This window comes from Thermobia domestica, chromosome 2 (genome assembly GCF_964235325.1).
Source record: "Thermobia domestica chromosome 2, izTheDome1.hap1.1, whole genome shotgun sequence".
NCBI lineage: Eukaryota > Metazoa > Arthropoda > Insecta > Zygentoma > Lepismatidae > Thermobia > Thermobia domestica.
In genome coordinates, this window is record NC_137455.1 from 202,106,082 (window position 1) to 202,124,467 (window position 18,386).

Consider the following 18,386-nt stretch of genomic DNA (forward strand, 5'->3'; position numbering starts at 1 on the left):
GTTTATTTGTATAGAAATACTAAATAAATAATTTACAGTAAAAGTCAATGCACCTGTAATGCATTACCTTCAATTTGACATTTTTAATTAAATGTGTTTGTTATTTATTTCTCCTATGCAATCGTGAATATTAGATTAATTTTTAACTATTTAGTAGTACTAGTAGACCTACTTTTAACATAGTTGTTAGTATAGTATTATTTTCATTACTTTTAAGTAAATTAACTGAATGGTTCATCGAAAAAATTCTACCTAATACATCCGTTTATAAAATAAATTAATTCATGTACGTATATGGCGATACTGCATATGACGATTCATATGTCCCTGCTTGTGCATGGTGGAGATAATGTTTTCCAATCTTACATTAGCATCTTATCCGTTGGTTTCCTCGTTTTCTTGAACTATTGAATGTCCTTGTCTCACCTATCCAGAGGGCAGACCGGTCGGCACCCGCTGTCTGGCCTTGACTTGGTCCAGAGGAAAAAGATTGGAGGCTGGAGTGTTGGTGCATGGAAATTCAAGATTTCCAACCAACGAGAAATGTTCACAATATTGTGTAGTATATAAAGAGAAAGTTCAGTTTCTCCTTTCAAGAACAAGGGAAAAAAATCTAGTTCTATTATAATGTGGCCAGAAGCTTAGGTTTAAGCTGGTAAACGCCCAAAGGAGGAAGCAATGGATTTACTGTCAGTCACCTGTAATAATGTTGCTGAGTTGTCGATCGACAAAATTATCTGTAACAGGCTGTCAGGCGTAAGTTACAAGAACGGCAACCAAGGACTATAGAGCTAAAATATGATCTGTTTTATTTTTGCCAGTAACGAAATGATCATGGTTCGAGGAGTCTATTGTTGAAAGCATTTGGGATATATATATTATAACTAAACACTCAGCATTTTAACCTGAATTAGATGATTTGCATGATTTGCGTGTGATCTTACATAATTGCAACGCTTCTGGTGCAACCACTGCATTCTGTTTTTCTAAATTTCATTTCAATAAAAAGTTATGGTCACTTTCTTTAAAAATAAATAATCAGTTTAACTCTCAATGATATGTTCTTTAGAATAATTGATACTATGGTAAGTGAAAATGTATAGCAGTGAAATAATTTCTAGTACAATAAAGAGGAAGAACTCTCTGGGTGAACCCGCTCCGAGTGCGACCGAAGTCTCGAGTCTTGCTTTGCAGGCTCACACCCACTACTACTTTGGTAATACAAATTTAATTAGTAATTTTAAGAAATTTACACAGCCATCAATTTTATTGTTAAGGAGAACATACCGACTCTTATTCTCAGAGATGAGACGCTACCCTATTTAAAAATTTAAAAAGTGGTGTTATGCGCCATGTGATATATTCTTTGAAAAGTCGTTTTTAAAAGAAAGAATAAGAGTACTCTGAAGATAAATTCTTCCTTCCCTATTTTTTGAGTGACTCGCATCAAAATAAGCGTTAAAAAAACGATGATTTTACAGGTTGATTACTTATTGTCTTATACCTAATTTTTAAACAGTTTCGTTTAAATTACTTAGTTTGTGATAAGTACAAGTAAAGTCCCACAACTATTAATTGTTTCATACAATACCCGAGTGATTAAAAAAACTAGCCATTTCGTAACAGAGGCAATTAAGAAGGCACCTGTCGAGCGTTGATGTGATGTTATCTTGCATGCGGACTCCAGAACCTTAGAAGTTACCTCTGAACAGTTCGAAGGAGCAGCAATGTTTTAATTTGTTGCATTTGTGTTTCTTAGAAGATAATGTAATAGTTGTTAGTGAAAAAAAATAAAGAGTACAGTTGCAGTATAAAGAAAAATTGTAGCTTTAAATATGTATGCTTATAAAACATTTCTCTGTACAATTATATGTATGTATATATTCATGCAACCTCTGTATATGTAAGTTCCGCAAATTTGGGAGTCCGTATCTACTGGCCACTCCCATGCTGCATCCCTGCTGCTTACCATAGAAGTGCTATATTAATACTGTAAACCACTTTTCTTCTTTTCCTTAATCTGAGGAAGTTTTCTTTTCTTTTCCTCAATTTGAGGAAGAAGGAAATTATCGAATTGATGTTGTTTTCGATTATGGTAGTTCGGACGTGTTCGCTTTTCAGTATCGAGGCTATTTGACATGTAAAACTACAGCTTAACGTGGAATCCGACTGATGTATACTCCTACCGGAAATTGAATCAGATAATAGTAAAGTTAACCGGACGGATTCCGCTGGAACAGTTTTCTTTTGTGAAATTGGATATTTTATGTTTAATACTAGCAAAGTGCTCGCGTCTTCGCATGGTAAGAATGATGTTTATGAAACATATTTGAAAGTAAGGAAATGCGTGAATTATACTACGACGAGCAATATATTTGATATTGTCCCTTCGGTATGCAACCTTCACGGCATAAAGACCGGTTAGGTTGCCTATCTCGTAGGCACTATGGTTCACTGTATCTAATTTTTGCATAAATATTGACCCTTAATCCCTAACTTCGAGTCGAAAATCGAAAGAAGCAGTTTCGTACGCGATGAGAACGTCTGTGTATAAAATTTGTTAGTTCTATGTGACTTCCTTGTATGCGAAAATGTGATGAAAATCGTATTGAGTGATAGGTTACGTACAAAAAACCACAAAAGAAATTATTTTCCCCGTAGCGCCGACGGTAAGTAATAATCGAAAAATGGAAAGAACATTAATATGCGACAATACTAATAAAAACTTAATTTCATTTGCACTAGAATCTGAAAAGTTTCCATCAGTGCCTTAGTTCCTTGTGCTCTAAACAATGATAAGTTAGCTATAGGTAAGCAACCAGAATATGCGAAATTATGCGCTTGTGCCACCTTATATGATAGAAGCATATATTGAAATTACGAAAGCGAGATATTCCTGACAATAGCTACATCTGACTAACATGCTAACAACAAAGGAAGCTCTTAATTCAAGTGTTTCTATCTGGAATGCCCCAAATTTTGAGAGGAAAAAATGTGGATGACGAAGAAGAGTGTTTGAAAACTGTTCTCAATTGTAGCCACCTTATATGAGTAAGGCAAACCTTTAAAAAAATGTTGATACATTTGTGGTACCAGTTACTACATATATACAGTATAATCCCTGTTAACCGGTCACCACGGGACCGAGCTTGGGTCGGATAACGAAAAAGTTGGTTAAAGCGAAAATTGCAATTTTTTAGGCTTTCAATCATATAATATCTCTATAATGTTTAAAAATAGGATTATACTATTAATTATGAAAATGTAACTACCAAAATCAGATGCTTTAACCACAAACTGCTCCAGTACAATACTGTATATACTGTAGTACATACTGTATTTATTAAAGCACTTGATTATCACCACTGTAAATCATAAAATACAGTAATTTAAGGTGTGTTTGTATTGACTGAAGAAAAGTATAAAAGTGAAAAATACGACTGAGTGAAAAATGCTGAATGAAATAAAATTAAGACAAAAACATCGTCTGGTCGATTAGTTACGTATCTTTATTGTTGTTAAGCTCTGAGCGCAGCTGATAACGCAAATTAGATAAAGAAAATTATTTATTAAAATGTTTTTCTTGGAAGATGGACGGTTAATCCGAAGAGCGGTTAAGAGAGCGTCCACTGTACATGATTGGTTTAGTAACTTATTATTTTTGTATTTGGCACCACTTCTTAGAAACGCGCAATCTAAGCCAGTTGTTGAGAGTATCTTTATTTCACTCCTTGCTTTGCTGTACTTACACCCTCAAGGATAACATTCAACCAAGAGAAAGAGTGCTGACCACTTCTTTATGGTGTATCTTTACCTGTTTTATTGTTATTACCATTTTTGGAAATGCAGTTGTGAATAATCTATCCTTACTAGTCAGACACCGAGATTCAGAAACGAATTATTATTATTATTATTATTATTATTATTATTATTATTATTATTAATAATAATAATAATAATAATAATAATAATAATAATAATAATAATAATAATACGTTGCATCCATTAAAATAGGACAGTGGCAAAAATATACTGAACATTAATGTGCTTATTATTATTCTTGTCCCTAATTTTATTTTTATTTGGATATTTGTAAAATCCGAAACTAAAGTATGGACTATTAAATTGTAAAATTTGGAGGTGCAGTATATGTATTTTAAAAAAAAAAGTGCTGAAGTTCGTTTTAGTGTACGTAAAATAGATAAGGAAATTAAAAAGTTTTGAGTTAAATTTGTATTTTTTAAATGTATTTTGGCTGGAACAAAAGGTAGTTGCAATTGCAGATTATCGCGTATATTTCTACTCATTTAGTGGAACATATTTATCGAGCTGATCCTAGGAAAGCGAAGTTGGTGAAAATCCTCCTAAGCATTCGGAAAATGGGTCATTATTGAGACTTGAAAAAACGTTAAGTGATCTAAATAAAGTTTTGTCATATTGGAAATTAAGATTAAAGTAAATAAATCTATTATTTGATTTATATAACAATCCCAATGCATACCTAGAAGAGTTACCTTCCTATCTCATCTCATTGATACTATTTATAAAAATAAGGAAGAATCCGTAAGAGGGAAGCTTCGTTTATCTCAGAAATCTAAAATAATAATTCTAACCAGATATTCTATATGAAAACCGTTCCATAAATGTTATTGGTGATACTTATTTGTAGACTTCTTTCTTGGTTGGTTGATTTGGAGTTTTAATGTCTCATTCAGCACCGAGGTTATATAAGCCGCGACTTGTTTCTTGTTTCAAAGCTTTACTAATATACAAAAGACAGTGTAATCTATTTGAAACTGAAAAATACAGGGGAAAAGGTACGATAAATCAACTTTTGAGTTTTGAGTAGTATTGACAATATTTGTACTGCGCTATTGATATTGAATGCCATTCAACCAATCAATTGGAATTCAAAATTAATGATAATAAAGTTTTGTAGATATAACCAAGTTAAGTAAATGCAGGCAAAACTATGAATGGTTGCGATGAGTGGGCTAGATTATGATTATTATTGGACTTCTTTTCTTTTCTGTACTTATGAAATTTGATCAGGAATAACTTATTTGATATCAGATATACTTGTGCACTTCTGGAGGTAGTAACAAAGTTTAAAGTAATGATAGACTACTTGATCTATCTGTTGTATAAGGGAAATAGGTGTAGTTAATGCATAATATGAGTAAGGCTGAGCCACAGAATGGCTTATTTGTAATCGTTTGATGTGTGCTATTAGGAAGAAAAGTTTTACCATGGTTTTGTTTCTGTTCTTGTTCCAGATGGATGGTCAGTTACCGTTCCAACTGTTGCTGATGACTCCGACGACAGAGCAAGTAGCGAAGAAGACCACGACAGAAACGACGGCGACAAAGCTCTCAACGGCGAGCAGGCAGCTTCTTGTCCTCAGCAATATCCCTCTGGGAATGAGGAATCACTTCAAGAAGACGCCCATCGCCTAATTTCTTCTTCTTCCAACTCTCCTTCTACTACGACTATTGTCACTCCAGCAGAACAGGACCTTCACAGCCCTCAATCAAGCGATCTTATCGACGACGTCGTACCTTCAGATATATCCAACGATACCGGTGAGTATTTTGATTACTTTTTTTTTCTATTACACTGTGTTGACTTCCAAATGTATGGTAAGTTCAAAACAAGTAAAACATATATCTGAATTTGCAGAAATCTACAAATCTATTTAGTTCACTTGTCATATTCGGTTTGATTCGATTTCCATTGGTTCACAAGACCAAATTAGAAATTTAGTCAAAACTGTAAGAATTGATTTCGTATGTAAATATGATATAATAATGAGACAACACAGAAGGATAAGGTACTTAAAAGTACCGCCTAGAAATTGTGTGTGTGTGTTGTTACTGGGAGTAAATTTTTCGTTGTTGCATTTCTTTTTTTTCTTTAGTGTTTCTAATAGGGAATATTTTAGTGGTACTGAGATTATACTACTATAATTAACTCTGTTGTTAGTTTCCATTTTACGATTTTATTGTTTTTTTCGTATTCCATAGACATTTTCCGATGTTAAATTTTCACTTAGGTAAAAATGTTTATAAATCAGTCCCAAATTATATTATAAATACACAGTAAAAATATTGCAACAAAATAAGCAAATATAGAAAAAGGGGAAATAAATCACATAATATGACAAGAAGTAAAATACAGTACACACAGTAAAGTTCAAATAAAATAGTATGGATGCACATGAACATTGGTAGACACCTTTGCTAGCGAAAGTACATATATGTGTCCTTTGTCCATTTCAGCCAAATCAGGCAAATTCCAGTACTATTTTCGACAACTTGCAGAGAATTGCTTTCCTTTGTTTACTCAATAAGCAGATTATTTTTTCAGACTTACCAATGGCTCGTGTAGGATTGTTACAAAACTAATCGTGCGAAGTCCAACATTAGAGACGAAATGAAAGATAAGGAGACATTATAGTGTGAGTAAGCATATGATGGTTGTTGCGTCGTAAATTCTCATCATCTTCAATCAGCAACCTCCTAAGAATCCAGAAACTTCCACTCCCTTTGATTGCAGATCACATGATACTAAGATTGTCCGCTACATTATCATCAATGCGTTTCCTTCTGACAGAATTGGTAGAATAATGCAAAATATCATGAAGTTGATACTTAATAATCAATGAAATGTTGTCACAGTAGTTACATGCCTAACTACTATTCGCTTTGGCCCTGTTGAAGTAAATATATTGTATATGTGTATATAATTTGCACATATAAGTATTATTGTTTCATATGGCGAAGAGGCATTGTGACGAAGTTGGTCTTGTACGGGAGAAAACAATTTCAGATAGTTTAACCCATATGAACCAATGTTTTTCTTTCATAAAACTGTTAAGACAACCGGTTAAAGATAGGGAGATACCACTTCGTCCAGTAATGTGTTCACAGCTGAGATCTTCGTGGCTGAAAATGAAATATTGTTTTTAGTGCTTATATCTCTTTTTCAGGAAGCGTACGCGCCTTTGGCATAGGAGACTCGGTTATTTTTCTCGGCGAGAGGTGATGTGATTCGGATCCCACTTTAAGCTGTAGTTCCACGTCTGATATAGCCTCGCTGCTGAACGGGACGCAAAACTCAAACCCAATCTTCTCCTTCCTATAAATAACGTTAATGTGATTTAGGGTAGCGAACATAGTTTAAAATTTACTGACAAAAAATTTCATCAAAGATTTTTTTTTTTTAAAGAATGCTTTAGTGTGATATATATTTAAATTTACAACCTATTATTATTTGATGTTAATTTTCCATTTTCTTTATTTAAAAAAATATACTAAAGGAAAACCTTGACAGCTATTCCCATAAATAACTTAAACATCAACCAGCTGTTGAAAACAGTTAGAATTAATTCTGAGCCTGTCGTCTGTGACCGTTTACAGTTCGCTGTTCTCAGAGTGAGAGAATACGCATTAACAACTATTAGGAAAACAAAAACTGTACTATTAAATTTCTTCCTATTTCAACAAATATTCATTTCTGTTGTGGACTTTAAAAAAAAATGTATTGACATGCATTTATAGTAATTATTGTTTATGCATTCTTTGCCCTTGGTTGTAAATATATCGAAACTATTTTCATCTACAAGAGCAAAACTGTGATACTATGATACTTGTATGTAAAATGTGTATTTGTTTTCTTGCTAAATGGAATACATTCCAAAGGTCATAGAAGCTTTTTTTTGTTCCAAAAAAAAGGGTTAAGTCATTATTAAAGAGCCAGCGATATTCCTGAAGGAATCAAAACAAGAAAGGATCAATTTTTAACATGGAGTTGAAGTACTTTTTAAATCAGTAGTAATAATAAGGGAAATTTTCTGCTAAATGCTGTAATAGAAACATGTATATTTAACATTCTATTACATGTAATTAGTTTACGTCCTTATTCATCAGTGAGTTTACATAGGACAGAATGTACCAATTACTTTGTGGTGGCACCTACCACGTAGTCTCTGCGGTCGGAATAGGGCGAGCGCCGTCATTCGGAGACCGCTGTTTTATCTACTTATTGCCGGCCTCTGTTTGCATTACCTTGCAGTATCTTGCTCAATCGAGTGTAAGGGTTTCAAAATTAGAAAAAAAGTCAACATAATAGCCCATTTCGCGACCTGACCTAAGTTCTGACTGTCTCCCAGATGTGTCTACTGGTAGAAGTGACTCCCAAGACATGCTCAACCCCCTTGGTGCCCAGGGACCAAGGTGCCAAATTCCATGGTCTGACCACAGCCCGAAAGAGATCTGGGATTTCAGAAGGGATTTAGGTTGAGACCTACAGTGTAAAATGGATTCTAAACCATTGTAGTGCGTTCGAAGCTTTAGAAATCTAACTCGGGACCTCTTACAACAAAGGTACGCGTCCAAACCAGTAGACTAGGGATGAGGGTTATCATGTTTAATTAAGTTATACAGAATCTATCCGCAGGTACAAACTGTTATGTCAAATTTCGAAAATTATTCACAATTATTCGGAGTCAAACAAATTCTGATGGGATCTTAATTAAATTTCATGCAAATTTCAAAAAACCAATGTAAAATAATAATGAATGAAATGTCCTTGATGAGTATGTTCTGTATGTACGTACACTCATATCCAAAAATATTGTCGCATGTCGTGATGGACAAACACTATGCTTGTGGGTTTTCTCGGGGTTCTCCCGTTTCCTCCCACTTTCTTCATTCCACCATTTCACTCATCTCTCATCATCACCGTCTCCTTTAGCCTAACCGGCATAACCGTGGGACGTAAAACTTACAGATTTCATTTCATTTCATTGTCGCATGTCTATAAATATGTTGTTCTAGGAATATAATTTGATAATGAATTCGCCCGGTATTTCTTATAATGTTAGTATGTGTATAATCGGCAAAGACATGTATGTGGCAGAATTCATGTCAAAAGAGCAGTAAATAAGAATAATAAAACGAAAATAAAATTTTATTCTCCATTTAGCAACATTTTATTTTACTCATTATAATTTTCGCATTTAGAATTCTTTTCCTATGAAATTTTACACAAATATACATTTCCCGATTATACACCTAGTAACAGTACTAAAAGTACCCTACAAAATCATTATCAAATTATATTCTTACAAGAAGACAGTTATAGATATGCGATAATAATTTTGGACATGAGTATACATGTCTTCAATGTAACATTTGCTACAAGTTATTTACTGTTTTATTGTTATATACAAATAAACAAAAGTAGACTACTTTGAAAAATTGGTCCTCTTTATATTCAAAAGACTTGCTGGCTCCACACGGAAATCGTCTCATCAAGACTATTCAGCTTGACGAGGTGTTTACCAGCTATACGTTTATAGTTTTTCGTGTCTAACGAGACATTGATCAGGTGTATATCTTATTCCTAGTTAAGTAATAGTGCATTAGCCATGTGTGAAATCAATATTGTGCACGTAAAAATTAGATTGTTTTTCATGGGCTTTCATAGGAATAAAATCTCGAAAAAAATATTTTCAAATTTTCTACATGAAATATTTAGTATTAACTTGAGCAATTCATTAGTCAAATACAAAACAGAATTTGGAATTTCAAATCAACCTTGGTTTGAGTATTCGATTAATAACAAAGTTGAACCACTTGAACATTCCCGACAACAAACTTGTCTGTGTGTGCCATATACCACATGCAAAGCTGTCTTTTCTTTAACATTATTGTTTTCTAACTCAGCAGGGCATCTTATTGTATTATAATGAATTCTTTTTCTTAAAGTGTAGTTTCTCTTTTGTGTTTGTTTTACCTTCGAATGAACATTCTCAAATAGGATACAAAAGAAAGGATGAAAGATGTGCTGCGATTATAATCTGCAAAGAGTATAGATGTTGGTTTAACAAACGCTTCTGCAACTTTATACGTCTCCTTCTTTCCTGTTAAAGAAGTCAGTCAGCTTCATTCTTAAACGTGGACCAAAAGCAAGAAAAATCTCCCACTGGACTTGGAAGCTGTCCGTGATAAGAATCTTGCAAAATAATAATAATAATATAAAAAATGCAAATAGAAAAAGAAGATCACATTGAAAAGGAGCCCCCAAATGAGCTATATTGTAATCTTGATCTGATCAAAAAGTTTCATGTTCAGCAACCAATTAGTGACGCTAGGCTTCCGACTTGTTCCATCAAGGTTACCTACATTGATCACAGTTGCATTTTCTCCCTCCTAGTCTCTTTATATATATTTATATATATTGGACCATTGGACCTGCACCACCTATTTTGCATTAGACAACAACTAACCACTAACCAAATCGGGACTCTTGCTCTGTTTCTTCTGTCGGAATTTCTTCCTCTCTTTTCTTTTTTCAAACTTTAAAATAAACTTTTTTTTATACAGATGAAGGAAGAAGAAGAATTGTTTTTCAGTGACCACCGCCTTTCATTATGATATATTATCTGTAGAAGCTGAAACAATTACTGATTGCATGTAACAATAGAAGTCGTGAATTCTGTATTACTAGTCTTTGCTTCTCTCTCTTTCTTCCTTCTGTTTTTCGTACTGCTACAGTGGTATAGTAGTATATATATATATTTTAGAAGCTAATGACAAAATAACGTAAATGAGAAGTTAAAGCCACCAAGAAAAAAATGGTATATTAAGAGAATTGAAGTCATGTTTGAAGAAAGAATTTAAAAAAAACACTATAATCAAATCACTTATTTAGATTATTTAGGTATAGAATTGATTGGCTCTGGGACAGCGTCTTCTCACATGTCACACGAAGAATATAACGAGCTAAAAGGAATACATGTTTACATAATAAGGAAACAGTTTGAAAACTTTAGTCAGTCTGTGTAATGTTGTCATTTTCTTGGTAGAACGTGAAAAAACAAAGAGATTGATGAAGAATCGATGTAAGTGGAAATATACTGAAACTTGCAGTAGGTGACCTGAAGTGACCAGATAGATTTCAGAAACCAAATTTGATTCCGGAAGGAAGAAAATTAGAAGCACTAACCCTTATACATCGAATACTGGTACCATACTTACTAATCAGAAATTGAGGTTCTTAGTTCATGCATATTTGCCTGTTTCTTTTTAAAGATTTACATCCAAACGTAAATAATATTTTGACGAAGAACTAAAAAAAGTCAGTTACGTACATACTAGATTTTATATCATGCAGAAAAATGAAGATGATCATAGAGTCTCTATGAATTGTCGATAGTATTCATTTTGCTCAGTTAAACGTGTATTTCTTCCTCCAGTAGAGGTATGTTGAAAGGGGTTTTGTAAATTTCATTTTGACTGAAACTTTTGATGCGGTTTTTGATAGTTCTTGGTATCATCGTTCTTCAACTCAGATGTTCATACTGACCTTTTTGCGGAAAGTGAAAATGCCTCGAGGGATAATTCTAAAGAGCGGACACCTTAAGTGACGAAACTAAGTTGTCTTTCGTGATGGTATTAAATAAAATATTATAGTAACGACATGAAAAACACATTTAATACTAGCCAAGAATGTTGGGCGATCAAGGTAAAGGTTTCCTTGAGTTTGTGAAAGGTGTGTATGGTGATGACAAGTCAAGGCATTCGACGGTGATCAGTTTTATAATACGGTTTGCATAAATAGAAGATTTACGTGCTTATAGTAACATGCAACAATTTCAAGGACATAGTAAGTATACTGCTGTGTAGAATATTGTTCGTAGGAATGGCATGTGTAGGAAACTGTGCTCACCAAGGCAAAGCGGAATTTCCGCAAGTTCCATGCTGGAGTTTATTGCTTCCTGTTGTATTCTACCATAAAAATATTGGCCGAGAATGGGTTTTAAAAAATGGAAGCAGATGTCATCCATAAATTAGTTTTTTTGTTATCCTACGGTATATTGGTCAATGCACTAACAACTTTCGATTGTACGTAAATCGCCATTCGTAGCCTTCGTGAAAATCGACAAAACATATTTTAGAGTTCATTAATATTGAACGGGCGTGAGATGACAGACATTATTATAATTTAAGGAGAAAGACCTAATATTCGTCCTCAAAACAATTGTTTGATAATTCGTTACATTTCGAGCTCATCTATGGAGCTCTTTTTCATCTATCAATCTGTTGATAGGCTGAAATCAGAGAGCTTATATATAAAGAGTGCCTCAAAAATAGGTATAGAATCCCGTACTGATCGGTCATGACATTTTATATGATTTACTTATTGTTATCCATACAGGTATTGACTTAGTTTCTCCCTTATCTATTCTTAATTTATTTTTACTTATACCTTATGCTCGGAACAAACCAAATTCATTATTTTAATAAATTAAAATGTCATACTTGATCGATGCTGGTCTGTATACCGACTTTTGGGCCAACCTTTATATTGTTTGATTTCTCCTAATAATGAAACACACAGTCCTAGCAGTGACGCCTACTAATTCTGAAGACAATTTTTAAGAAAACTTCTTGAAGAAGGAAAGCAACACTTGGCACCTAAAAAGTATATGAGTACCAGTAATGAATCTGAAAGTATCTTAGGTCAAATGTCACTTTAATTAAACTGCTAAACGGAATAAATAAAGTTCTATACGTTGTATCTTCTTCCAGACAATGTGTTCCCAATGTGTTAGCTTGTTTGTAACACGTCCAGAGTGCTCGTTACCCATTGATATACTTGTTATAAACCAAGAAATTCCATTAAAGCACTGAGTGTATCAAATGCTTTTTCATGAACATTGAACAAGAAAAAGAGTTCATAACTTTAGCCATGATAAGAGAAACCATTAAGCAGCCAAGAACTTTACGAGAAAGGCACGCGTTTGCCCCAACATGAAACACTTGTTGCATACATTGTCTGCGAGCAATGGTGTTTCAAATCCTCGAAATTGCCTGCTATACTACAACACTTAGAAGACAATATGTAAACTTTTTACGTAGATATCTGAATGTCCTCTCTTTTATCGTAGTTATTATTATGATAAGTATAGAAGGAAACTGATGTAAATCAGTGCAATTTTCAACTTCAGGCACCAATTTCTTTCAATCCATCAATCTAAAAGATTAGGCTTTTCTTACGTTAAGATAGCCTTGTAAAAACTCGTATTTGCCCATGACTCAATCCATGAGTGGAAAAAGGGCGATATTTACACATCTAAGTTACAAGGTATAAATTTTTCGTCTTGTTCACGTAGTAAAATGAAAATTTTATATAATTGTTCCGGTAGTGTAGAAAATCTTCCCACCTTAACAAGTGACCAGTTAACAGAGTAAAGAGCACTTGTAGGTTTGTTGGTTTGATGCGGCGAAGAGGCTAGGTATAGAGACAGCAGCTGTATTTACAAGTTTCCCTGCTTTCGGCCTCATATCTATCGTTATGTTGAAAATAAAAAATACGCACTTTTGTGCGATGAGCCCTTTGGGTTTTGTATAGCACCAAGGCTGGCTTGTCTTATTTGCCATTTATGACGTTTATTGCAAGCCTTATTATTAAAATATTATTCCCATAGTTGAAAGTAAACTTTAAAAAACAAAACTTGAGATCTGACAGTGGCTATTTTTTTTTAACACTGTCATTTGAAAGTGCATTTTAAGGTATTTCTGTCACTTTATATCTAATGAAAACATTCAAGTTGAGAATCCGCAGCCAATTGCCGGCTTTGACTTTTTTCAACTCGTTTCACTAATTAATTTTGGTAAGGATAATATTGAATAGGTGCTTATTCAGAATTAATGTTGCCTATGAGACAAGAAATATTTTTCATTTTTTTAATCTTGTCCCATAAATCGTATAAGTATCGTCTCCTCTCTATTCTTGAAAAATACTGTCTCGCACTTGATTCTTGAAAATCTTTTCTCGTCTTCTCGTTTTGTACAAAATTTATGCTCTGATTTATTTCTTAATTTGGTGCCGCGGTGGCTAAGTGGTAGAGCGTTCGCCTCTGGTGCTTTGGGTCTCGGGTTCAAACCCTGCTCCCGCCAAGTGAACTTTGTGGTGGACAAACACCATGTGCGTGGGTTTTCTCGGGGTTCTCCCGTTTCCTCCCACTTTCTTCATTCCACCATTTCATTCATCTCTCAACATCACCTTCTCCTTTAGCCTAACCGGCATAACCGTGGGACGTAAAACTCAGATTTCATTTCATTTTATTTTATTTCTTAATTTCTTCTAGAAGTTATCAAAATCCCTGTGTGTTAGAGGTCTACACAAGGTGTGCTATAACATAATTTAAACTATATTTATTATTGGAGTATATTTTGTATTGGCTTGCGCCTAGTGAAACGTTGATAAATTATGTTCATTGTGTTTCATTGTGTTTGTACAATCACTTTATTTTAAATTTATAATTTTTATACTATGGATCATGTAAGACTAAAGCGTTGTTTGAGACGAAAGACTTGGGTGGACTAGTACTGCCCACGAGATTCGTGAAATTTCTCGTTTCATAGGCAATACTATTCAGGAAACGTTTAATAAGATAAATGATTATTACCTTTTGTGAGCAAGAGGTTGGAAATAGGGTTAAAAAAAAGGAAGAATTTTGCACTTACCGATAATTTGTTTACTGTAGTCTAAAACTATCTACTCACAAATTTATGCATTCGTTTCCTCTTACTACCATTTACAGTGGCTGAAATAAGAAGAAAACAGACATAAATTCAAGGCTAATGTAGAATGTAAATTGTGTCTATAAAGAGTGCATTCCCGAGGCCATATTAGTACCCTTTTCTTGTTGTTGTCTGTAGCCTTCCTTAAGTTTTTTCGTCTTCATCTTTTTTTATCTTGTTCGTAGGGGCTGCTGGCAGACATTCCTAAGCGCCATTAGAATTTTGAGTGGGACAAACTGGTTCTTTTGTAAAGACATGCATGTCCTTAACGACAACACACATGGGTCCAAAAAGCGTCACGAACAGAATTGATCAAACGAAAAGTGGCTGCATTATGTTATTGTATCCACCCCTCTCTCCCCCTCCTGCTTTTTTTTCATTCTTATAGTATTTGATCATTGTTGGAAGGTGCAGTGTAATGTCGCATTGTTGGCGGTGACAATTTTCAATCTATCTCTTCCCTAATATATACGTTACGAAGACATTATCATTACTATTTCAGAAATGTATTGTAGAACTTAACAAGTTTTTAAGCTAATAGAGAATGATTGGTATGTGGGAAGCAGGGTGGATATTTGTATTGAAAAAAAAACTTTTATTTTATTTGTTTCGCAAAGCACTATTCAGTTATCTCGAGTGAAAGCTTGAAGCTGGAGCTCCACTCATCAGCATCATATAAGCCCTGTCATTTCACAAAAAACGATGGAATTCACACATTTTGACGTCACATCACTTTTTTTTTTCATGTTTATTGTGTAAGAGCGTTGTCTGACTTCTCTAAAATAGGTCTGGAATTCCTCATTGAGTGGAGCTATAAACCCCCTGTGATTACTTCGGTTCATGACCAATAACCATCATAAAGTTATTTATCGTTTAGCTTTCTCGAAGCTGGGATATGTGGCGAAAACACTGAATGTTTATGTACTAGTACAACTACCACTAATAATAATAATAATAATAATAATAATAATAAAGTGCTTATAATGCGTACTTTCTATGTGCTGAAATCGCTATTTGGTCCCCAGTGAGATCTGTGTGGTTATTTTGTTTTAAATCTTGAGTAGAATCCAAGTAGTTAAAGTATTAATTAAACGGGAAATCGATTACTGTTATTCAATCAGTTGAAAAAGAATTTTTTAAAAATTCACTTCATTAACCTGACCTTACGAGAAACAGGTCTGGCCCTAGAAACTGAGTTGGCCTCGTCAGTTAGTAACACATCATCATTGAAATAGGATTTTCGAGAGTTTTACACTTTTGTCTTTAGCGAACAGTCACATATAACCTAATATTTTTTTAAATGTGAGAAAACGTAATAAAATACGATTACCTTTGAGTAAGGAAGCAAACGCAAAGTTCTTTTAATGACGATAGGATTAATTTAATCATTTTTAGTAGCTCATCTGGAGAAATATATAACGTATTTGTAATTCTGCTTACGATTTCAGCATTCCTTTTCTACATCCTTTTTTTGTTTATGTAATCGATGTAATTTAGAGATAAGCTGAGAATATGAGCTATAACAATAAGAATACTTTGAGAAGAAACCAGCAGGACAAGGTTATTAAATGAGGAAACAACGATTATGTTTTTATTAAATCTGACAAGCTGCATAAGTGAGTGAAGATTGTGGTACATATTCGAACCTACATGTATACGTGTTCATTGCATTACCGTATTATTGCAACAGATATTTCATGTCTTTTTTTCTTTTTCCTCATTTCGCACCCACCCATATATTACAGTTTTCCTTTTTCCTGTCGGCGCGGTGCGGCGGTCGTTCAGGTCTTGAGAAAGGAATGGAAGTTTGCTAACGGGTAACCCTCGGGAAAGAAGAGAAGTTTACTCGCGAGAAAGTGGATTAGGTGATTCCATTCTGCAATACTCTCTTTCTAATGGTCATGAAGCATAAAAAATAACAAAAGAACTTTTCCTCCTTCTCCCGTCTGTATTCTTTTTGTTTGTCTACATACTTAACCAAAGGTGTTCAACCTCATGAAAGTATAGAAGTGATATTTAAGGAGCTCAAGTCTAATTTCTGCTTGGGAAAGATGTTAGGTAGATGAAACGACGAACACTGCTGGCTAATGATGTAAAATTATCTCAGTTTGATAGTTAAGTTAAACTTCAAGTCCTAAAGCCGTGCATTTTTTTTTAAAGACGTTAATATTCGTGCAGTAAATAATGTTGTGCTTTTAACAAAAGTTTGATGTGTTAACATTAGAGTGCAAAATGGTATGTAATTATATAGATCTACTTATCACTTACCATCATCGTTTCCTTCATGAGATATATTTTTCTTAGAATGAACAACAAACAGATTCGTTGGATGATTGGTTTGTTGGCTGATTTGAAGTTCAGCGTCCCTTTCAGTAGCGAATATATATGAGACGTGGGTCTCCCATTTAACGTAGAATTCAAACGACGCTGGGAATCGAACCCGGGTCTCCCGCACCGAGGATGAGTACGTCGGATTCGTTGGAGTCGAACTTAAAAGGATCAAATTCATTTAGTTTCTACGTAGCTCATTCTCTAAATTAGTCAGAGTAAGCTTGGCGTACTGAGCTGTTATCTCGGTTTGACTAAAACAACTTGATTGACCCAATAATGTTTAGTTCTTGTCTTGGCGCTCTTGCAGAGTAATGTGAGAATATAAAGCTAGTACATTAGTCAAGATTAGAGACTTCTGTGAAGGTATTGCAAGACAAACCTAGTGGTCAGTGAATGCTTATATAAAGAAGTTATACCAAAGGACAAATGCACGTCTATTTCCCACTTAAATTTCAGTTATTTGCATATAAAGCCATACGAATTGATCTGAATGTGAGATGGACTTATAACTGTTGATAAGCACACTACATGAAAAGGTATAAGCTTAAGGTCAACTGCTTATACGTCTTGATCATGGATTATCTATTTGGAAATACACTGTAAATATAAGTAAGTAGCAGGGGAAGACAAATATATCTTTTGTATGGCGAAAGAATGTATTCACGATTTTTTAAAAGAAAGGATTAAATATATTTTATTCCATATAAACTATTCCATATATTTTATTCCATGATGTGGATGTTTTTCTATGGTCTGGAAGAATATTCTGATCTCTTAAACGTTGACTGTGGTAAAAATTAATTGCTGATGAAGCCAGGGTCAAGACAGACAATACATACTGGTTTTTATTTTCATATTCTTTATAAGCGTTAATGGTGCAGTAGTCCTCCATGTTTGACACTTTTATTATTATAAATATATAGAAAAACAAATAAATGTACTTTGTAGAAGTACATCCTTGAAAATTCAAGTTACGTATCTTCAACTATAGGTCAAACTTTAAAAAATTAAAGAAGAAAATCCATATATAACATCGTAAAGCCTATACATCTCCTTGATGACGGAAACGTGGAACGCGTTGATTTAGAATCTGTGGAATGCCGAACTCAACCAGCACCTCGGTCTCCTAAGCGCTTTCTTATAGAGTGAACATCCCGCAGACAAGATCCAAACGCCTCCGGGAGAAACCCCTTATAAGGTCTTCTATAATATTTATGAGAGCTTCCGTGCACCTTTTTTTTTTTTTTTTTTTTTAAAAAACATCCTGGAAAGTTATCTTTTCTCAGCTGTTCAATGATTTTTTTTCCCCTCATTTGTGTAGCTTCTGTTTCTTCTCAAGAACTTTGGCCTGTTTTGCAGCATTGCTAACCGTAATATGTTTATGGTTACTACAGTATTATTGCAGTATGATGCCAGTTTCCGAATATGTAGTTCTATTGTATACGTTTGTGGTTATAGCAT

The 18,386-nt window shown here is 34.0% G+C and overlaps 1 protein-coding gene across 1 annotated transcript in view; it reads left to right on the forward strand.

Moving 5' to 3' along the window:
* The window catches only part of bbg (PDZ domain-containing protein big bang), a 956,487-nt gene that overhangs the window by 794,585 nt on the left and 143,516 nt on the right, over nt 1-18,386 (forward strand). Inside the window, exon 4 of the mRNA XM_081748413.1 lies at nt 5,277-5,582. Within this exon, the coding sequence (XP_081604539.1) occupies nt 5,277-5,582 (306 nt within the window). The remainder of the gene's footprint in view (nt 1-5,276; nt 5,583-18,386) is intronic.